This window comes from Anguilla rostrata, chromosome 3, assembly GCF_018555375.3.
Source record: "Anguilla rostrata isolate EN2019 chromosome 3, ASM1855537v3, whole genome shotgun sequence".
In the NCBI taxonomy this organism is placed as follows: domain Eukaryota; kingdom Metazoa; phylum Chordata; class Actinopteri; order Anguilliformes; family Anguillidae; genus Anguilla; species Anguilla rostrata.
Window position 1 is genome coordinate 57,683,142 of NC_057935.1, and position 22,476 is coordinate 57,705,617.

At 44.5% G+C, this 22,476-nt stretch overlaps 2 protein-coding genes across 7 annotated transcripts; both read left to right on the forward strand.

Annotated features, from left to right (window-relative positions):
* Window positions 1–4,614: 4,614 nt before the first annotated feature.
* LOC135251304 (cold-inducible RNA-binding protein B-like) lies at window positions 4,615–21,969 on the forward strand. 5 transcript variants are annotated; one of them, XM_064328626.1, is made up of 8 exons: window positions 4,615–4,766; window positions 5,672–5,781; window positions 5,989–6,095; window positions 6,307–6,457; window positions 6,614–6,782; window positions 6,891–6,949; window positions 21,383–21,480; window positions 21,778–21,969. In XM_064328626.1, the coding sequence occupies exons 2-7, from the start codon at window positions 5,682–5,684 to the stop codon at window positions 21,385–21,387; spliced, it is 591 nt and encodes a 196-aa protein (XP_064184696.1). In that variant the 5' UTR covers window positions 4,615–4,766; window positions 5,672–5,681; the 3' UTR covers window positions 21,388–21,480; window positions 21,778–21,969. The 5 variants fall into 5 exon arrangements, with proteins under 5 accessions (XP_064184696.1, XP_064184694.1, XP_064184695.1 ...); XM_064328624.1 differs by lacking the exons at window positions 21,383–21,480; window positions 21,778–21,969 and adding exons at window positions 7,497–9,991; window positions 11,300–11,496; XM_064328625.1 differs by lacking the exons at window positions 21,383–21,480; window positions 21,778–21,969 and adding exons at window positions 9,894–9,991; window positions 11,300–11,496.
* Window positions 14,007–20,013, forward strand: LOC135251305 (cold-inducible RNA-binding protein B-like). 2 transcript variants are annotated; one of them, XM_064328629.1, is made up of 7 exons: window positions 14,007–14,165; window positions 16,362–16,471; window positions 16,618–16,724; window positions 17,692–17,821; window positions 18,018–18,183; window positions 18,292–18,354; window positions 19,008–20,013. In XM_064328629.1, the coding sequence occupies exons 2-6, from the start codon at window positions 16,372–16,374 to the stop codon at window positions 18,344–18,346; spliced, it is 558 nt and encodes a 185-aa protein (XP_064184699.1). In that variant the 5' UTR covers window positions 14,007–14,165; window positions 16,362–16,371; the 3' UTR covers window positions 18,347–18,354; window positions 19,008–20,013. The 2 variants fall into 2 exon arrangements, with proteins under 2 accessions (XP_064184699.1, XP_064184700.1); XM_064328630.1 differs by having other exon boundaries at window positions 17,692–17,803.
* Window positions 21,970–22,476: the final 507 nt, after the last annotated feature.

Genomic DNA, 22,476 nt, shown 5'->3' on the forward strand with positions numbered 1-22,476 from the left:
CTACGTCATGGTTACGGTAGCGTCACGCAACCTTTACGACCATATATGGCAAACGTTGACACATCAGTCTGTCCTGTTGCACTGGGCGACCAGGAAGAGTGTGGATTACACAGAATTTCTTTTTTTGCCTTCTGTGTGTTCAGGGAGAAAGGTCATGTTTATGCCAGTTTGCTTCCGTTTGACAGTCATGGTTAAAAAAATACCAGTGAACAAGTTATACAAATTAAGAAGTAACTAATAATGACATCTGTACTTATATAGAATGGTGTGATAAACCAATGAACAAATTCTGTCTCTGTAACTGTGTGCTACCTCACCTGTAGTTTACAATTTTTTCAAAGATATTTTATATTTTATTACAAAATACATTTTAGAGGGTATACCCCCCCCACACTCATATAGGCGTAATGGTCTCTCTCTCTCTCTCTCTCTCTCACTCATATAGGCGTAACAGTCTCTGACTCTCCCGCTTGCGATTCCAGGAAAGGTGGCTCTGTGAACGTCCCACACGCAGATGAGGCCCGGCCAGCTGCCTGGAATCCGTGGGCCGGTTCCTGCGTGAGCGCTCGCGTTCCCTTTTCCTGTCAGGATCCAGGAAGCGGTGGAATTCTGGGAAGCCCGCCGCGGCACTTCCTGCTGGCCGCGTGTCCCTGAAACGGCTCGGGTGAGGGTGACCAACCAGGCGGAATGGGCTCCGCCCCCCACCCCCCTCCCCAACCCCCTCCCTGCCCCGAACCCCCACCCCGCCCCCCACTTCTTTATCGCTCACCCAGCACTGCACGTAACCACGACGACGCTAGGTGCATTTCAGCTGCGTATCCCCAACCAAAGAAGGGGACAACTGAAGCCTCTTCTCCTAGCCCAGTCGTGAAACGTGGTTGCCACGGCAGCCAGTCCAGAATGCAATGCTGACCGTACGAATCTGTGGTTCGTGTCGCGGTTCTGGGTCGGCGGGAGTTGGCCTGCGTTTGATGGCTTCAGCGATGCCACGCTCACGCATGCCGGTTTTGGGAATGTTGTCGGTCAGGTCTCGAGCTGTTGCTCAGATAGCTCCGGTTGGACACACTTGTGCAGTCCTACACGGTCAGTCACCCCCAGATAACAGCGTCTGCTGAATGACAGCAATGCAAGGTCAACAATGAAACAGAACACGGAAGTACCGCGTAATGCGCAAAGGGGGAAGCTTGTGAAACCCGTCGACCATCGTTGGAAGACTGGAGAACAGCCTTCAACGGTAGCTGGAGAACAGCAGTGGTTGGCTCATGGCACAAGCGAATAACAAAGGAATATGAGGGTAAAATTTTGTCAGTTTAGTCTGATAACACCAGTTCAGACGTCACTACGCATGGATACCTTCAGTGTAGAATGTGGACCATTGAGTTTGGGTGGTATGGCTGCTTAGCCTCAGCAGTTAGCCATGAGGAGGGTACAGGGTGGTATGGCTGCTTAGACTCAGCAGTTAGCCATGAGAAAGTACAGGGTGGAATGGCTGCTCAGCTTAGCTATATGTAAATATGTATTTATATAATGACAAAGGGGTGATATTGCCCCCCCTTGGTCTTGTCCTGCTCTGCTACAGTCCTTATCTCTCTGTCCTGCAGTGCTGGGGAAGGAAGGACAATGAGAGATGGGGGGGTGACACAGCTTGTTTCCATGACGATCGACCTTCTTTAGAAATTGCCCCATGTTGGTAGAACAGGATACGTGTGCACGTTTGTGTATATGTGTATATGTGTGTGTGTGTGCATGTGTGCGTTTGTGCCTGTGTGTGTGTCCGTGTCCGTGTGTGTGTGTGGTGTTGTGTGTCCGTGTGTGTGTGTGTGTGTGTGAGCATGCGTGTGTGTGTGTGTCTGTGTGTGTGGTTGGTGTGTGTGTGTCTGTGTGTGTGTGTGTGTCCGGTGTGTGCGTGTGAGTGTGTGGTGTATGTGTGTGTGTTTGTGTGTGTTTGTGTGTGTGTGTGTGTGCGTGTGAGTGTGTGGTGTATGTGTGTGTGTTTGTGTGAGAGTGTGGGGGGGTTCTGGCAGTGATAGTAGACTGAGAGACAGGCTGGTGGTGCTCTGGGTGGGTGGACGGGCCAGTGAGTAGGCGGAGGTGGACTTAGGCTGTCTAGAACAGGCTGTCTCTCTCACTCACTCACTCTCTCTCTCTCTCTTTCTCTCTCTCTCTCTCTCTCTCTCTCTCTCTCTCTCTCCAGCAGTAGTGTTGACTGCTGGTAATCAGGAACATGATTGTACCTGGAAGTGTATTATAGCATTACATCTAAAGCGAGAGAGAGGTGGAATGTACTGTTACACACACGCACACACATATGTGCATGTACATACACACACCGCACACTCGCCACACACTGCGCACCACACACACACCACACAGCTTGCATCACATGCTACACACCCGCATGCTTGTCACACACACACACCTCTACACACACACACACACAGCATGCTACACCTCTACACACACACACCATGTCACACCTACACACACACACACACACACTCATACACACACACGCATGCTTGCGTGCACACACACACGTGTGTGTATGAGTGTCATACACACACACACACGCTTGCACACACACACACACACACACACACACATATGGTCTTATGACTTTTAATTTTCCTGTATTTTGCGACTCCTACTCATGTCACCCACGCCTCAGCACCCCTCCAACCCCCCCCCCCAACAGTCCACTCCCACAGTCACCATGTCAACAAGCCCAGAATAGCACCACACACTTATTTTACCTCTTAAAGACACAGGTAACCGCCTTCTGTGGATGCTCCCATTTCTCTGTTTTTGGACCCTTGGTCAGTGAGGTACTAATTTCAACAAAGATCCACCTGTATGCATGGACACTTCCTCACCTGTCTACCTGTGTGAGGTGTTCTGGACAAACACACCTGCAAAAGGAAGAATAGAACAGGAGGCGTGGCCTGTATCCCTTCTTGCCTCCCTCAAGGTGAAGAGGCCAATCAGAGACCAAGTGGCCATGTTTAAACAATTTCCCAGAATGCCACGCACGTGCAGCACGACATGTCTCGTGCGACGGGCAAGTTAATGCGATGTCACGCAGAGACTTCTGATGCTGTGAGTGATTTTAGGAAGTGAAAAAGGTCTGAGATGCCAAAAACAGAGAGAGAGAGAGAGAGAGAGAGAGAGGGGGGGGGGGAGAGATAGAGAAACACAGACAGAGAAAGAGAGATGGGTTGGGAAGAATAACATTGAAGTGGAACTGTACTGTCTGTACTTCCCGCTCCCGTCTGCTGTCTGTCCTGGCCCCTCGCTGGTGGAATGACCTCCCCGTGACGGTCAGAACAGCAGAGAATCTCACCACCTTCAAACGCAGACTGAAGACTCATCTCTTCAGGCTGCACCTCTCCCCACCCCTCCCTAGCCTATAGTTCAGCTCACTGTACCTAGTTAGGATAATATGATTATGTTAGTGTATCTGGCAGGATTGTTTTTGTCTGATTAGGTGTGATTAGATGTGATTCCAGTGCTAGTTTGTACTTGGTAGGATTCTTGCTTGCTGAACAAGCTTACTCTACAGGGTTGGAGTCCTGATCGATGTGGTCACTTCTGGCACTACGATCCTTACTTCACTCTAGTGTTTCTTTTGCACCTCTACATCATGAACCTATGCACTTGTTGTACGTCGCTCTGGATAAGAGCGTCTGCTAAATGCCTATAATGTAATGTAACTGTGTCCGTACGATGCTGAAAGTGTGCAGGATAGCTCTTTGATCCTGGTGACTGAAGGGTTATGTGATCCTCCTTGGCTCCATGGCGAGGCTGAGGACTCCTGTTCACTCTGTGTCCTGTGGGAGAGTTACAGAGCGGCTTGACTTGCAAGATCTGCTGCAACAGAGCTGGCGGTGAAGCAACACCGCCCCCTAGTGAGCATACGTGTGAGGTGTGTGACAGCCATGACGCTGCTATGTCCTGTGTACTGTAAGCAAATGCAAGCTGCACAAATAATAATAATAATAATAAGTACTCTACTGTTTTATCATCATAACCACAGCGCCACCTTCCCACCCCACCTCCATGCCCTTCACAATCCTGCTCATACATCTCTTTCCTAGAGATAAACTATAAACTGCAGTGCCACGAAATGCATGCCACAGAACTACAGAACTAGCAAAAGTAGCAGTAGTAGCGACAAAAATTCTAATTTACACATTTATGTAGCCAATACGCAGCACGTTGGCCATCTGCCTCCCTACACAAATGAATTTATCATGTTGTGACGTGGTAATCACGTATTTCATTTATCGTCGAATCCGTAGGAACACCCATATAATGAAATGTAACTCCAACAGAAAAATATGATTGCACAAAATATTCTAAAAGTATTTATTGCTTTCGTATTATATGCCATGATGTACTCAACCCCGTATCTTATCAGCCAATACAATGCACCGGCACGTAGTTGGCGGGTACTTGGTAACGAAGGGGAAGGGTTAATACCGTTTTCACCGAGCAGATGGTCTTATCTTCGCGCTAATGCGCAGACTTCGTCGATTGGTGTGTATTACCCACGTGATACATGTGGACAAATCACAGAACAGTGTCCCCAGTGATCAAGGTAAAAAACAACACAAATAATCTTGCTTTGACACGCCCGGTTTGTAATTATTCATGACGTAGCTGCGTATATTTGTCACAAAAGGGAGGACATTTTGCTGCAGCATCTGTATTGAACCTTCGTATGCGTTCTGGCGCCTGAAAACCAGCTTGAAGGAGACCGAAACCAGGTAACCAGCTGTTTTTCACCGCGTGTAACGCTTATTTCCACCTTAATCACTTTGGTTTTTTTTTGCAAAACAGATTATTTATTAATTTGGATTTCATGATTTAAGTATTTAGAAATGTAAAAATATTTTAAACTAGCCTGAATTGAGAGCTGAATGTTACCAGGTAGACTAGAGTAACAACAACCGTAACAAGCTGGTTCTCGTGCCCTTTCGAACTTTCATTGGCGTGTGAAGTCCATAGTCTAACGGTAACGGTAATTTGCCCAACCGTTGCGTGAATCAAAATGGCTGAGTGGTAATGTTTGCTAGCCTTTGTTCGTTTGCAGTGCATCACGTAGCGACGTTCTTCGTTGGTTAGCTTGAAAAGCTGCGTCGTCGTTACCCAGACGGATTGTAATAATAAAAATAATTGTGTTCCGGATAGTCTAGTAATCGATAGCGATGAGTAGCGTTAGTCTTTGTAGCAGATTGTACTTAAAATGCGTTTTGGGTTTAATTCCGGTTTTTTCGAGTTTTTTTTTGAAGGGGCTATAGCTAGCCATGGTTTGGAGAAATGTAGGCCATGGCTGCTTTGGGGGGTGGGTTTAAAGATGGCCGCGGGGCAGGGTTGATGTGGTGGGAGAAAATGGCGCAGCCTCGTTTTCAGTTTCGCGGCATTGTCTTGAGTGGCATTGTTCGCCACAACGATGACGCTGGCAGGAAAACTTTAAAATGAATAAAAATGCTTTGAAAACACTGAGATTGTGTTGTGTAATGTCTAACTTAATTTCTGAGTTTGACGTACTTAAGTAAGGTCGGTAGATGCAGATTTAATCTACAGTCACGTCATGTGTGAATTAATTGTGCACCTTTTAGCTTTAGCTCAATTGACCCTTATTTTAATTTTTTTTTTTTTTTTTTTACAGAATATTCAACATGTCGGATGAGGGAAAACTTTTCGTCGGAGGCTTGAACTTCGATACCACCGAAGAATCTTTGGAGTTGGCCTTTTCGAAGTATGGCAATATTTCGAAAAGTAAGTGATCATTACATTACATTTATTTGGCAGACGCTTTTATCCAAAGCGACATACAAAAAGTGATCTTATTTTCTGTATCCCGTGGCTAATGATGACGTGACGAATTTTGACCCAGTTTGTTCGACTGCGTACCAGTTTTGTGGTACATTGGTCATAACTGCAAAGAATGGCCTTTGCTAAGTTTACTGAATTCTTGCGTTTCAGTTGACGTGATCAGAGACCGGGAAACGCACAGGTCGCGAGGCTTTGGTTTCGTGACGTTTGAAAACCCCGACGATGCCAAGGACGCACTGGAAGGCATGAACGGAAAGGTAATTTCTCCTGTGTGATGCTAGCACCTTTTCAGGAGCTCGCTCAGGATTGGTTTTACAGCATTGTGAGAGGTTGGGGATCTGAGGTGGATAAGACTTGATGATGGGTGTTTTGTATTAATCTGATGCCTGGAGCTGTGAAACTGTGATTAATAGTATGTGGCAGCCCTGTCCTTTACAACTAAGCTACCACCCCCTGTTTCTTTTGTAGACCGTCGACGGCAGAACCATCCGAGTAGACGAAGCTGGCAAGTCTGGATCGAGGTCTGGTGGTGGATATAGAGGCGGACCCTCAGGCGGCAGAGGGGGCGGATTCTTCAGAGGTGGCAGGGGTGGAAGAGGTGGGCCTGGTTATTCGCGAGGTAAGGGCTGGCGATTGCAAAATGGTGTGTCTCCATTTGCTTTGTCATGCCCTCCTTGATTTTTCGTACACGTTTGGAAGGGGAAAGGGTCAGACGACAGTCACGAATCTCCCTGCTCGCCTCCCGCCCCCCTCCCCGCGTATCTTTTTTTGCAAGGTGGTGGAGGATATGGAGGTGGAGACAGGTCCTATGGAGGTGATCGGAGTTATGGAGGAGACCGGAGCTATAGCGGTGGTGACCGTGGCTACGGTGGTGGATATTCCCAAAGGAGTGGTGGCGGCGGATACTCTGGCGGCGGCGGTGGCGGCTACTACAACAGAGATAGGTGAGGAGCCAAAATGGCACCCGTCTCCTGGGAACGCCTATTGCCTCAGTGCAACTGCAGAAGGGTTGAGCTATGGCAATAATGTGCTAACACTGTTTTTTCCATTAGGGGACAGTCTGGCTATGGTGACCGCTCTGGATCCTACAGGGACAGCTATGACAGCTATGGTAAGTATGAGTATGAGTAGGCGTAGAAGCGAAGCTCTTTCCCTGCACCTCTTTGCCAGAAAGCATTGTCCATTATGCAGGGGTTCCTGTAGTGCTGTAGGTAGATGTGAAATATGGCCTTAGAATTGAACCCGTTTCAACTTGTCATTGTCAGACGCTTGCCCTCATTTTGAGAAGGATGCTTAAATGCGATAGTGGATCCAGATCTCAATTTAGAATTCCCGGTCTTGGCCCACCTCCTGTGCGGCCACAGTTCACTAGACCGGCGTCTCAAATGTCCTGCTCTCGCTGGGACCGGAGGTGGGTCTCTCCACGTGCACTCCTGGATAGTCTCTGGACGCGTCGCTGTCCTGTCGGGACGCAGAATCAGATGTTGACAAAGCAGCACCTAAGTGGCACGCCTTGAATGCCAGCCCTGTGCGTTTGTGCATAATTGAACTGTTTTAAGGGGGTAAGTAGCTATGGGGGATTTCAGCAGGGAGGGGGTGGGGGAGAGATGTCCAAGTACTTCAGTGCCTTTACATCTGTGCCTACTTCTTGTCCTCAGCTGCACACGAATAAAAATCCCTCCTGATTCAAGACCATCCCTTCGCTGGCTGTATTTATAAAGATGCGCTCTTCGAAGAATTTTTGAGTTTTTTTTTTTTTTTTGTTTTTTGTTTTTGTTTTGTTTGTTTTGTTCCTCCTCCAAGTGGTTTTTTGTGATGAATGTAGTACAATTCTGTTTAAGCAGCAGAAGTCTCTCTAGCGAGCCCGTTTTTTTTTTTTTTTTTTTAATTTAGAGTGGGCGTGTCAGCTTTAGGAGGCGACTACTCCTGTAGCATTTAATTTTGGTCAATGTATGATGGCGAAAACTGTTCACGAAGGATTCCTGTACTACGACCTCATTGCTTAATGTTGGCCCAGAGAAGGCAGTCTACAGGGAAACCCGGACTAAAACTTTACAGCTGTTTTTTTAAAAAACAAATTTCTATAAACAAACAGGCTTGTTCCATGAGTAAGTCTGTATATTGTTAAACACAGCCTGGCAGCTTTTAGTTCTTTGAAACTCCCTGGCACCAACCCTCCAGCAGAACTTCTTCACATTCAATTCCAAATCCAAGATTCATCTCGAGTTTGTTCCCAGTGGAACAGCTTTAGTGTTCTGAAACCTTTCCCCTGTGAGTATCTATTCAAGCTCCCAACCCTAAAAGCTGATCAGATGGGGTTTTTTTTGGTTTTTTCCCCCCCCTCTTTTAAAATTTATTCGGGAACCATGACAAGCGATAATTTACCTGAAAGACTTAATTCTCTTGGGTTCAGTTGCATTTCTTTTGTCACAAGGTGGTTTGCCCCTTTCCAATAAACCACCTTTCTTTTATTTAAAGAAAAAAAGTAAATGGAAAAAGTGACTTGAGTTGGATAAAACGTCATACGATTGAAACTGGTACCATGAAGTCTGGTCACTCGTGTGAAAGGCCAGCCATTTCTGGCCATTTCCCAAAGTTCTCGTGTTCTTTGCAACGTATTGAATTTTAAATGTGCTCTGCTCTCATGGACTGAAATCTTCTGAACTTCAAGAACAATGTTACTACCAATATTGTCCCTGCTTGGAAAGATGTGCTCTCTGTTCTGTGTGTCTCCAAACAACCTTAAAGAATCTCTTTTTGTAAACTGGCTTCATGAAGCCTATTAAACAGTTGGTTGAAAGTACTACTTGATTTTCCTGTTGTGCCTCAAAACGAATCCTGTGTGCCTCCTGGACAAAAAAAAAAAAAAAGACTGAAACCTCAGCCAAAGCAGTTGGGCATGGGGTGGTCAATTGCGACATAAAGGAGGGAGTAATTCTGGGTAGCCTGACTTCTAAGGAAGTAGTGAAGAGTTTGTTTATCACAGTGTCTAGGCAAACTAGCCAGGAGACCTTAAGTTTAATGATACTCAAACTCATTCACGACTGGACCCTCAAATTTCAGTGCAGAAATGAGAAGTTGCGGGGGGGGTGGGGGTGGGGAGGGAATTGGGTGATGAGTTGGGCTGTTCTGCTGGGCGTTTCTGGTTGTGTTGTCCCATAATCCTTCACTGCGTCCAAGTGCTCTCTGCTACTGTTCGACTGGGTGGGGAAAAAACCGCCTTGTCCTTGGAGGAGTGTTGGGCCTACCGACATGAGAACCGTGTGAGGCGCAAGCTGCTCTCTTGGCTAGTTCATATGTGGAGATAGGCCTGTAATGTGAGGTAAATCCTTTTGCTCTCCTGTTCACATCCTCCAGACTGAGTTCATTTTTTAGTGTTCGTTGAATCCTCCCTCCTACCCATCAGTCCTCTCTTCCAAGATGACAACTCTGGTTGTAGGTTTTTTTTTTTTTCTTCCCCCTCAAGTGCTCCATTAAACTGCATGGTAAATTGAGCGCTGTCTACTTTTAATATTCACTGCCCCCTCTCCAAGCTCCACCTCCAAATCTTTGAAGGCATCCTTACAAGTGGCCATTTTGGCCCCTGTTAAAGTTGAGCTTTGGCGTCCCCCTCCCCCCACATCTCTAGTTCAGATGCCCCTCCCCCTTTGGTAATCTTGCAGATGCGGAGTTCTGCACCCATTTTGGACCACTCCACTGCCCTCACAATGAGACATTTTTCCTTTTCCCTTGGAAGTTCTCACTGAAACCAGAGGTTTTTTTTTTTTTTTTCCCACTTAGACCTGAATGGGTTTTTCACCCCCCTCCTTGTGCATTTAAGTAAAACTTTGCTGTTAAAACTACATCTAAATCTGTATTACACTTACTGTTCAGTGTTTTGCATTTTTTAGCAGTGGGTGTCTTAAGACTATAAATGTCAGCAGTTTTAGTACAGAGCCTGTTTGAGACATGGTCACATGCATGTACTGAGGGGCATTTGTAAGACTAGGCTTTAAATTTGTAGCTCATAGATGGCTTGGAGCTGTGAACTCATCTCTTGAATTTGCCTTGTGTAGGTTGAGGGTATCTGAGCGTCTGGATTGAGCCGTGCAAGATGAGAGCTGGTCAGCTGCGGTGACCGCTTCGACGTGGTCCTCTGGATGAGACTCTTCAGGTAGGTTAATACCAGGTTTCTTGATGGCTTGTTTGCTTGGTGAGATCGTTCACTCCAATGATGCACTACTAAGTTGTATTTCTGCTGTTCAAACACATCAGTTGTCTCATCTAGGGATAATAAGCATGTCATAATACCACCTACCAAGTCAAGAAAGGGGGGGGAAGCTTCTCTTGTCAAGGATTATTCTTGTTAACGAGCAGCGGACAGCCATTGGATGCTTTCTGGTCTCTGTAAATTGCCATGAAGTAACCAGTAAAGCACCCTCCAATTACTGTTGTCTTTGTTCCTCTGGTTGATGAAATTTGTTGATGGAAGTCATTGCAGTTGGGCTCAGTCTTTCCCTCAGAGCCGCGGGATGTTCACTGGTCGTTCCTTGCCTCTTCATCAATTGGTTCCCATGAACAACTACTAAACTCGCCTCAGCTGGGTCCTTGGGTCTCAATTGGTTTCTAGAATTTTAAGGTGGACACAAATGCCATCCTTAGGTTGTCGTGGGCAATAGTGAATGCCGTACGATAGACTGTAGGAAATTGAAGTTTCATATAAATGAGTGGACTGCTGGGAATTTATTCCAAAAATGACAACTGAAGTGTAAACTTGGTAAAAGCTGCGGTTTGCATGTCTGTTTTGGAGCACTTTTGTTCATATTTGGTTAGATTTCTGCTCAGAGAGACTGCAGAGATGGTGCTAAAGCTAGCTAACAGAAAATGAGGTTGAGAGAGATTGGATGCAAACAAATCATCGAATAGCTAGGTAGATACTAGCCAGGCAACTTAAGTTTCTTGCAGCTGCATTGTCGGTAAACAGGTGAAATTTGCTACAGCAAAAATAATTCTAAATAGATTGGCTCTGCCATAGTACTAACTTCCTGGCTTTAAACTTTTTTTTATTTTTTTAATCTAGCTTTCTCACCCTGCTAAGGCTAACTCTGCCACTACCTGAGCAATACTGCTTCAGACTCATGGTTGCCATAGCTCAAAATAAACAATTAACACCGCAATTGTGCATTTTCTACCTGTGAATGGGGGTGGGGGGTGGGGGGTGGGAGTTTGGTGTGGAGCAGGGGCAGGTTTGTCCTGCCCGTCTGGATTATTTGCTTTTGGTCCAGATTCCTTATAAGAATAGTGCTCCAGGTGCAAATCAGTTGCTAGGTGACAGGTACTTGCGGAAACGAGTATGTGGGGAGCCCAAAAAAAAAATTTATTTACTGCTGAAATGTGGTCCTTTTCTCCTTCCTTCACCTCTTGGATGGATACTGGGAAATTACAGGTGAAATGCTAGAATTTTCTTTTTCTTTTTTTTCAGGCACTGAGCGCTGAGGATATTGGAGAGCACTTGGATTTTTGGAGTCTGGCAGACCTGCCGGCAGTGTGACTGCAGTCCTGTCCTGGGGACGTGTGGAACGTGGGGTTCTGCGCCCCGGTCTTCATGCAGAATGTGCATTTTTGGGCCCCCCACTGCAGTCACCTGAGTTTTGATGACTTATTAAATTATTTATTTTATATCGTCTGTCTGTGGAATGGTCTTTTTTGTGTGTGTGTGTGGTGTAACAGTTTGTCTAATAATCCAAAATGCAGAAGTTAAACGAGCCGAAGGAAATAGGGATGACTAACCAAATGGAGTCATTTCCTTTTTTCTTTTGGGAACTGATGCGATGGCTCTCCTGCATTGCTTGGTTTTTGTAGGCAGCTCTTTGGTTCCTGGAGTTAAGAGCCACTGCTTTAAAACTAACGGTGCGTTCCAATTGCCAATTTAATTTTCCACAATTCCTTTCTTCCTCTGGAACAAAAGGCCTTGTATGGAAGTCCAAATGGGTCAAATACATTAAATTCTGTTAGTTTGATTCCACATGTCCACGCTTGAAAGCCATTTGTCACTAGCTAACGATAGGCCTACTTACCCATCCACCATGTTCTGTGACCAGCTCTAGGGGAAAATGGGCACTGAAAATATTAACTGTACAGGTTATTGTAATATTGCATTGCCTGTGGGTCTTGGTGAAAAGAACAAAAGTGTATTGCTTTTTCTGCATCCAGGGAAGGAGCAAGGTCAGCGTGTCATTTACATATTACATGTAGAAAATATTTCACTGGACCCAGTTAACCCCCCCCCCCCCTCCCCACACACACACACACTGAAAACCTGGCATTAGGCCAAGGGGGAAAGAAAGCAAATTTTTGGCACAGGCTTTTCGTTTCTTTTTTTTTTTTACTACTCATTTTAAAATATCCCTTGGTCGTTTGTGAATCCAAACAAGTATTAAAGCACATTAGCATAGAATTCACAGATTTCAGTTTCGTGGACCTTTAACAGGTTCGAATGTCCTTAAAAGGTGGCGCACCTCAATCGATTTCTGGGTCATTCAAGGACCTCACAAGACAAAGGTTGAATATATGAATATGAAAAGAGCGAATGGAATGTGCTCACATTGAGTGATTCCAGATGTGATTTTCACCTTTTTGACCCGTTTGGCCTTCCATACTAGGAAAGCGGGCAAGAACAGGAAGCAAGGAGGTGAGAAATTAATCGGTTGGAACGCACCCTGAAGGTCATGCCCTGTTTACCTCTCCCGTTCCAGGCAGGCTTGTTTGCTCCCTCCTAGTAAGCTGATTATAGGTGTTGCATTTTAAAACATTTGCTGTGAAACTTTTTCACTAATCCCTGCACATGCTTACACAACTGATGGCATATAGACTTCTGCACATTTTCCTCCACCCTTTTTGTATGTTTTTAATAAATAAAAATCTGTCCTGTAATTTCCATGTGTGGTCTCCTGCTTTTGTCATTTACGTGCCAGGTTGTGACAGGATTTCTGTGGAAAAGCAGGAAAAGCCAATTTACCTTGTTGGCTTCTGGGAGATCCTTAACTATCAGAGCAATCTGTAAACTGCCATGTGGTAGGGAAAGACTCAAGCCAATGAATCCAATGGTAGGGCTGAAACAGATCCGTTTGAGCATTCCAGATAGGTTCACTGGAGAGTTCAGGGAAGGCTGTCTCCCCCAGCTACAGTGGTACGCCCACTAATTTCCACAGGACCGGTTTTAGGTCTATAAACTAGCTGGCTTGTCTCTTTGTCCTGCATTTCCGGTGAATGTTCACTCTTGTGAGTGCTTCAAACTGAAGACAAAGATCAGTGATTGTCTATGTATCTGGATTCAAAAACAAAAATGAAGAATTTGTAATGTACCCAGGATACTTAGAAAAATATGCTAATTTCCGATTAGTCTTTCTGTATAGTGCTTTTTATAGAGAACTATCAAAGATGCTTTGCAGAGAAACAAGTAAAACTGGGCAGAAACTAGAGTTGAACCCCAAAAAAGCAAACTAGGTAAAAACTCCCTGAGTGTGTGTCCTGTCCTGTAGCTACACGTTCAAAGAAAAGAAAAAAAAGAAGAAAAAAAAACACCAACTTCTCAGAAACATACTGCTGTATTGTGATAATACAATTCCATTAATACATTTGTATAAATAACAGGAAGCATTTTGAATGCAATCAGGTTATAACAAAACCGATTATGTTTCTTATTACATTTTGAGTTATGTAATTTTATAATCAGCTCTTGGTTCTAGAATTTGGTTGACTCAAATACATTTGTCTTGTGTTCCCAGATTTATTTAAAAGCTTTATTGAACAATTATAATGAAACGTTAATAAAATGAAAAATAAATGAGAGCAACATGGAAACAAAATGGCGAAATAGAAGACTTTCAAAAGAACAATTTAAAATGGAAGCTTTCGATGGGGTTAATAACATTGGCAGTTCAATGTTAAAAGAGCAGCCCATTACGGCAAATTAAAGTTTGGACATTAGAACCAGGTATTAAAATTATTAATATCCGGGAGTATAACTGGCTTTCGTTAAAAGTCTTTCGCTATTTGCTGACAGTTTGCTCTTATCTCCGCGGGCAAATTTCAGGTATCATCGATTGGTCAATAGCTCACAACGCTCACATATTGGCAAATCACTGACGAGCTTTCCGTGTCAGCGAGGTTAAAAACAACGCCTTATCTACACGCCCTTTTGTAATTATTCATGATGTTGCGTGTGTAACGTTAGCCTGTACTTCTGATTTCTCACAAGAAGGGGGGCATTTAATTGCACGGTCTCATTGACTGTAGGGTTGTCATATCCAGCATCTGAAGACCAGCTTGAGGAAGGAGGGTAAAACGTATGTATCTGCGTATAACATATACCCATTGGTTTTGTTTCATTCTCAATTTGGTTCATTTTCTGAAAAATGGCTATATACGGTAGTCTAGCCAGCTCGCCCACCATTAATGGAGGTTAGCTAGCTTTAACTTTAGTGCTACTGAAGTATTTTACTCGTATGTTCAACTCGCGTCAAGAACGTGCAGATATATTGATAGAAACTTCTGAATTTATTTACTAGATGGCTAGAATAATGAGCTAATTGTTTGTGGGTTACAGTCGTATGATTCGGAGTTTTGAGCTACCTACCACATGGAGCCTCGCTAGCTAAGTTCACTGTCGTTTGCGTGAATCAAAATGGCTGTTTACCGCTAAGTAACGTTGAACAAGTCTTTAATTTGAATTGCATGACGAGGTGGCTGATGTAGTTTAAAATGCACATATGCTAGTAACTAGGTTATTTTTTTGCTGGTTCTTTTTTCCTGATTTAATTCATTTCCTGGATATTTTTCTTAAAATTCCGCTTTTCGTACGTTTACAACGTTTGATGTGTGTATAGTGGCTGACGGTTAGCGTTGAGTAACCTTCGTAGCTGATTGTACTTAAAACGCGTTTTGGCAGAATCCCGGCTGTGGTGGCGTTATTTGGGGGCTCTGTGGTTTGGCGGAAAATGTAGGCCGTGCTGCTTCGCTGAGGAATTTTAAGATGGCCGCGGTGCGGGCAGGGTTGATTTTGGTGGGAGAAAGTGACGCAGCTTCTTTCTCAGGTAATGTTACAAACCGGCCACACAGGTCGGGTACTTCTCCCAGACGCGCGGAATAACTCCGCCTAACTTCGGGGACGGGCTTTTCCCTAATAAACCAGTGGAAAATCGATACTCGCAATGAAATACGATCTCCTGTACTGTAGGCGGGAGTTCCGTTGGTGGCGCTCATTCATATCCAACATGTTCTCTGTTGCTGCGCTGAACATGCAAGATGAAACATGCAATTGCTAGCTAGCAGCAGTCATCGAACATACACTTGCCTAATTAGCAGATGATCGGCTATGCTAGTTATGAGCCAGGTAAGCACTGCTTATCCACAATGAGGATTATTGACTACCCACGGATATTAGCATAGCCAAACCGCCTTTACAATTCGCTGTTACTACTGGGCATAGTGGACGTAATTCATGTTCGGTTTTCAGCACTGAATTGCTGACCAGGGCCCTGTCTGAATCGGCACACTTGCCTACTATTGAGTGTAGTTGTTAAATAGGCTACACTCTAAATGTATATACTTATTTCCGGGGTTTCGCTAAGTATGGCTGCGTTCGACACTGTACTTGTGTTCTCCTGTTACAATACACCTCCAGGTACACTTGCAAGAATACACGTACCAGTGAAACAGCTTAATCCGTCATTGGACTACTATATTTGACGTCAGCATGACCTAACTAGAAGACACATCGATCTACTAAATCCTAAAATATACCTACACTTATACCTGAAAACACGAAGAGAACCTTCCGGTGAAATCTAGCATTCTTGCCTTGTTGCGCTCTTCAGTTTTGATCACACTTCATCACATGGCCGTTTTACTTCTACATCTGCTACACACTCTAGAAATAACACAAGTATACAATTTCAAAACACAGCGTATATTCAGGAGCATACTTTTCAGGAAGTAAATGACCGTTTTGCTCCCATAAGTATGACACGTAGCTTCGCTAATATTTTCTTTCAGTAACTACAACATGAACATACTTATGGTTAAAAATCTTGCAACTCTTCCACGGTTTGATTGGAAAATAGCATGGACAATATTTTTGCATACTAAAACATATACACTAAAGAGTACGCAGTACGCTGAGTTGACGGTACATATTTTGAGGACACCGTAGTTAGGAGGATGAGTCATACGCTGCCACGTTATAACATAATGATAAACTGCCCCAGCCAATCAGATTAAGCAGCAGAGTTCTGTTGCCACCTATGAGTGCAGCAAGCCTATGCCAAAAAGGTAACTGGAGAGCTGTTCCTCCCATTTTACTGTTCACATTAAAATTCAAACCTTTTGTTTAAACCTATTCAGTCATCCTGTTGTTTCTAGTTTGGCTTGTTTGTGTAATTTAGAAATGCACCCTCTGAACCATGCAACTCCAGCTGAAAGTGCAGAGAAGGTGTAGCGAGCGCTGGCTAACTGACACTCTTGACTGGCACTTCATTTTGCAGGATATTCATCATGTCTGACGAAGGGAAACTTTTCGTCGGAAGCTTGAGCTTCGACACCACAGAGGAGATCTTGGAAGAGGCCTTTTCAAAGTACGGGAACATCTCGAAAGGTAGGCAATCTTGGCTGTCGTTCATCCGATGTTATGAATTCTAACCAGAAACTTGAATGCGTATTTATTGCACTGCATTGCTTTTATGTACGAGAGCCAGTAAGTGTGGCCTCCATTTATTAATTTAGTTGATTCTTGCGTTTCAGTTGACGTGATCAGAGACAGGGAAACGCACAGGTCGCGAGGCTTCGGTTTTGTGACGTTTGAAAACCCCGACGATGCCAAGGACGCACTGGAAGGCATGAACGGAAAGGTAATTTCACCTGTTGAACTCACCTGAGTGGAGCTGTATGTGGTCACGGAAGTTTGGGTTTGGTATTGATTATAAGGGCTGGGGCTCTGAAGTTGGTGGGAGGCTTAAAAAAAAAAAAAACTGGGGGTAACCAGGAACTATGTGGCTCCCCGAATTGAGAGATTGAGACAATCTGTTTCAAGGCTTAGGGTGGTGTCTTCATTGGTTCACAAGCCATGTGATTGACAGCAGGACGCGTGGCCCCGCCCATTGTAAGGCCTCGTTCACCATCGCCAGGTCACTGTTTTTGGGTTTGATGAATTTGTCTTGATACAGTTACTCTGGTAATTTGCCTACATTTAACAAATCTTTGTGCAAGATCACAAGTACGCGATTTAGAATGTTCTGAACTGAACATTCTAATCCTGATGTGACGCTCGCTACTGGTGATTCAAAACACTGGAGTTCTAGAACAGTCTTTCTCCACCCTGGTCCTAAGAAACCTCTGTGCATGCTGGTTTTTGTCGAAGCCGATATCCTGATCAATTAAAGGGATATTTCACTTTGGTGTGAAACAAGTCATTTTGTGGAGCTTACCTCATTGTATTTGCGTAGCGTGAATACTAGCAACATCAGATGCCTTTTCAGTTTTTCGGTTCCCATTCACTCCCTTTAATTTTTGTGACCTTGCCGAAATTAATCAGTTTAAAATACAGACTGAGTACAGAGGATAATAGGTCGATTAAAGAGAGTACTAATAATGTCATAAGGTCTGAGATTTCTTGAATATCTGTGTTTAAAATTGGAACATCAACACTGCATGCATGACGCCCGTGGTGTCCCCATCCAGGGTCAGCAGGGTTGAGAAACCGTGTTCTAGAACTCTGACTTAGAATTCTGAAAAGCCTACTCCTTCAAAGGGCTAAATGTTATACTTGTTTTTTATTTGTTTGTTTTTTTTTCTTCTTCCTCCCTGCTCCTCTTGTAGACTCTCGACGGCAGAACCATCCGAGTAGACGAAGCTGGCAAGTCTGGATCGAGGTCTGGTGGTGGATATAGAGGCGGACCCTCCGGCGGCAGAGGGGGCGGATTCTTCAGAGGTAGCAGGGGTGGAAGAGGTGGGCCTGGTTATTCGTAAGGGCTGTAAGGGCGGGCGATTGCAAAATGGTGTCTGCATTTGCTTTGTCATGCCCTCCTTGATTTTTGTACACGTTTGGGAGGGGAAAGGGTTTAAAAAAAAAAAAAAAAAAAAAAACGGTCACAAGTCTCCCCACTCTGTCCCCCCCACTTGTCCCCCCTTTGTATTTTATATAGGTGGTGGAGGATATGGAGGTGACAGGAGTTACGGAGGAGACCGGAGCTATAGCGGTGGTGGTGACCGTGGTTACGGTGGCGGATATTCCCAAAGGAGTGGTGGTGGCAGATACTCCAGTGGTGGTGGTGGTGGCGGCGGCGGCGGCGGCGGCTACTACAGAGATAGGTAAGGAGCCAAAATGGCTGCCATCACCTGGGAATGCCTGTTTCCTCAGTGCCACTGCAGAACAGTGAAGCTATGGCATTGTGCTAACGTAGCCTTTCTTCTTTTTAGGGAACAGTCCAGCTATGGTGACCGCTCTGGATCCTACAGGGACAGCTATGACTGAGAGTTACGGTATGTATGAGTAGGTGGAGAAGCTAAGGCTTTTTTTTTTTTTCCTTTTTCTTTTTGTCTTCCCCTCTGTCCTGCCCCTTATCAGAAAGCATTTGTCCACGTGCAAGGTTCCTAGTAGCACAGTAGGATGATATGAAATGTGAGCTTAACTACGGATCTGTTGCCTGTGTCCTGCCCGCATTTTCAGTTGAGAGAGATGCTTGGGGGTCGGGGGTTGGGGGTGGTGTGGCGTAGCAGATCTCAAACTAGGATTCCCAATCTTGCCCCACCTCCTCTGCAGTAACCGTTCATGAGGATGACTGGAGTTGCCCAAGCTTGTCGCCGCTAACTTTGTTGGCGGTTCAGGGGTGGGGGGTTGTGGTGGTGGGGGGGGGGGGTAAACCGGCTCCACTGCTGGCTTTAAGCTTTGGAAGTGTGTCTGTCCTGTCGGGACGCAGAAGCAAACATTGACAAAGCCGTGCCTAAATGGCGCATCTTCAGTACTGCCCCCTGTGCTTCTCCCTGTAGAAGTGTAAGTCAACTGTTCTTTTTTTTGGGGGGTTGGGGGGGATGGGGGTTGGGGGGGTGGGGTAAGTAGCTTTGGGGATTTTTGGGGAGAGATGTCCTAGTACTTCAGTGCCTTTACACCTGTGCCTACTTCTTGTCCTCGGCAGCCCACGAATAAAAATCCCTCCTGATTCAAGACCATCCCTTCGCTGGCTGTATTTATAAAGATGCGCTCTTCGAAGAATTTTTGTTTTTTCTCGTCCTGCAGTTTTTTTTTTCCTTTTCTTTTTTTTTTTCTTGTGATCTGAATTGAGGTATATTTCCATTTCAGCGGGCGATGGAGTGGACATGGCAGCGTTAGGAGGTGACTACTCTTGTTGCGTTTCATTTTGGTCTCTGTAAAATGGCGAAACTGTTCACAAAGGGTTCCTGTACCACAAGCTCAATACTTAATGTTGGCCCCGAATAGGGCTGTGTAAAGGGGAAACCGAACTAAAACTTTACGGCTGTTTTTAAAATAAATTTCTCTATACAAACGGGCTTGTTCCGCGAGTAAGCATCTGCTGGTAAACACAGCCTGGTAGCTTTAACAACTTTAATAACCCCCCCCCCCCAACCTGTTTGTAATAAAGTCTCAAGACCGAGATCCCGCCAAAACTGGTTCACAGCGGAACATCTCCCACATGTTAACTGACCTTTGACCTGTTTAAGGTCCCACATTAAAACTTTATTTTAAATGCTCACTTCCATTTTTTTTTTCTTTCCATCAATTCATGATAGACTGTGACATGCCTCATAGTTTTCTGTAATTCTGTAATGGCATTTCTTTAGTGTAGCAAGGTTGGAATTTGCTCCTTTCCAATAAATCGCCACAATATGGCACAAGACTTTTTTTTTTAAAAAAACCTGCAGCCCACAGCCCTGCTACCAAGTACTTCTGCTCAGCTTTATATATATTTTTTTGTTTTTCATTTTTAATATGTTCTGTTTTCCTGGGCTGAAATGTCCTCCTGCGCTTTGACTTCAAAACAACACCTGTTACTGCCAATATTGTCCATGCTTGGAAAGGAATGTGCTTTTTGTTCTGTCTCAAAATGACCTTTAAGAATTTTTTTGTTTGTTTTTGGGTAACTTCCGGCTTCATGAAGCCTATTAAAACAGTTGGTGAAAGTACTCTTGGTATTTTTTTCCCTTGTCAAACAAATCATTTGCCTCCATACCCGCACCAGCTGAATGACTGAAGTGTTTTGTTTGCTGTTATTTTTAAAAGAAATCTCAGGGGTGTGGGCAGTTGATGGTCAGTGTGGGAGGAAGTAATTTTCCAGACTGGGGGAAGTCCGTAGGAAGTTGTGAAGAGTTTATCCGATTGGCTGGGCTAACCCTCTAGTAGGCATCCAAACCCAGAGTTGCGATGGATTTATTCTTCAGCATGACCCCCTTTTAAAAAGAAAAAAAAAGAAAAAGAAGAGATATTTAAACTTCACAACTGGACCCAAATTTCAGTGCAGAAATGAGAAGTTGGGGAGGGGGAGGGGAGGGAATTGGGTGATGAGTTGGGCTGTTCTGCTGGGCGTTTCTGGTTGTGTTGTCCCATAATCCTTCACTGCGTCCAAGTGCTCTCTGCTACTGTTCGACTGGGTGGGGAAAAAACCGCCTTGTCCTTGGAGGAGTGTTGGGCCTACCGACATGAGAACCGTGTGAGGCGCAAGCTGCTCTCTTGGCTAGTTCATATGTGGAGATAGGCCTGTAATGTGAGGTAAATCCTTTTGCTCTCCTGTTCACATCCTCCAGACTGAGTTCATTTTTTTAGTGGTCGTTGAATCCTCCCTCCCTGCACCACGCCCTCCAGTGCTCTCTTCCAAGATCTCTTATTTAAAAAAAAAAAAAAAGACCAAAAAAAAGTATGACCAGTTGTATTGAGCACTTCGTGGTAAATTTCAAGTGCTGTCTATTTGGCAAAACTAACTGATGCAACCCCTTCCTCCCCAGACTCTACCTCCAAACCTTGGAGGCATCCTTAAAAGTGGCCATTTTGGCTCCTGTTAATGTTGACCATTGGAGTCCCCCCCCCCCCACATGTAGTTCTGATGCCCACCCCCACTTTGCTAATCCTGTAAAAGGGATCGTTCTCCACCCATTTTGGACTCCTCTCGCCACTTCCCTCAAAATGAGACATTTTCCCTTGGAAGTTCTCACTGAGATCAGAGGCTTTGTTTTGTACTTGGAACTGAATGTTTAGAGGTTTTTTTTTCTCCCGTTTGAAAAGTGCATTAAAGTAAAACTTTGCTGTTAAAACTACATCTTGATCTCTTACACTTTCTTTTCAGAGTGAGTTTTGCATTGTTTTTGTTTGTTTTTAGGAGTGGGTGTCCAGGATGATAAATGTCACCAGTTCTTTAGTACAGAGCCAGTGATGTTAAATTGTTGTTTAAGACATGGTCACATGCATGTACTGAGGGACATTTGTAAGACTAGGCTTTAAATGTGTAGCTCATAGATGGCTTGGAGCTGTGAACTCATCTCTTGAATTTGCCTTGTGTAGGTTGAGGGTATCTGAGCGTCTGGATTGAGCCGTGCAAGATGGGAGCTGGTCAGCTGCAGTGACCGCTTTGGCCTGGTCCTCTGGGTGAGACTCTTCAGGTAGGTTAATACCAGATTTCTTGATGGCTTGTAAGACATGGTTCACTCCACTGATGCAGCGCTGTAGCCTACGTAGCGCTCCTGCTGTTAAAATGTTAAATACGTACGGTAAAGTTGGCCTTTCGAAGGGCAAGAGTGAACAAACATTCCCAATGGTTTCTTTTTGCTTGTCAGTATACACTTTAGAATTTACTTCGATCACGCGCCACCACACCAACTGTCAGAAAACAACACATACTGGGAAATTACTGTTAAGGGGATTGCTGGGAAAATTCTGGAACTTGTTTTTTGTTTCAGGTGTTGAACACAGAATATTCCTGAGATCCTGGCTTTTTTATATTTTATTTTTGGAGTCTGATGGCGGGTCCGCAGTCTTCTACAGCAGTTCGGCACCACGGCATCGAGTATAGTTAATATTTACGGTTTCCTCGCCGCTGTTCTAGTTTATTACTTGAGCTAACTAAATAAATAAACATTTTCGTAAAAACATTTGGTATCGCCTTTCTTTGTGTGGAATGACCTTTAACAAGCGGTTAGCCTAATTTTTCTTAAGTGCTTTTCATATTTGTTCCGCCTAATTTACCCCCTTAAAGGTAATTGAAACTGTCTGAAATCTGTGAATTATTTGCTGATGTGTTATTTTATATATGTTATGTAAATATTTTTAAATGATGCTTAGCAAAAACAGCAAAAAACCGTTGAAAATCCTGTGCCAAGATTGGCTTGCTTTTCCCCTTGGCTAAACGCCAGGTTTTCAGGGGGCGGGGTTAAAAACGTCGTTAAAACGCTAGGCCCGGCCGGTGAAATCCTTTCTACTTGTAAATGATACTCTTGGCGCTTTTTTGCAGGCTATCTAAGTTGTGAATGCCAAAGCAGTTAGGATGCAGAAAAAACGATATGATTTTGTCTTTTCAAAAAAAAATAATAAAATGAAAGAAACAGAAGAAATTTAGTTCTGGTCGCCCACGAGCACTGCAACATTACAAAAAACCCCAA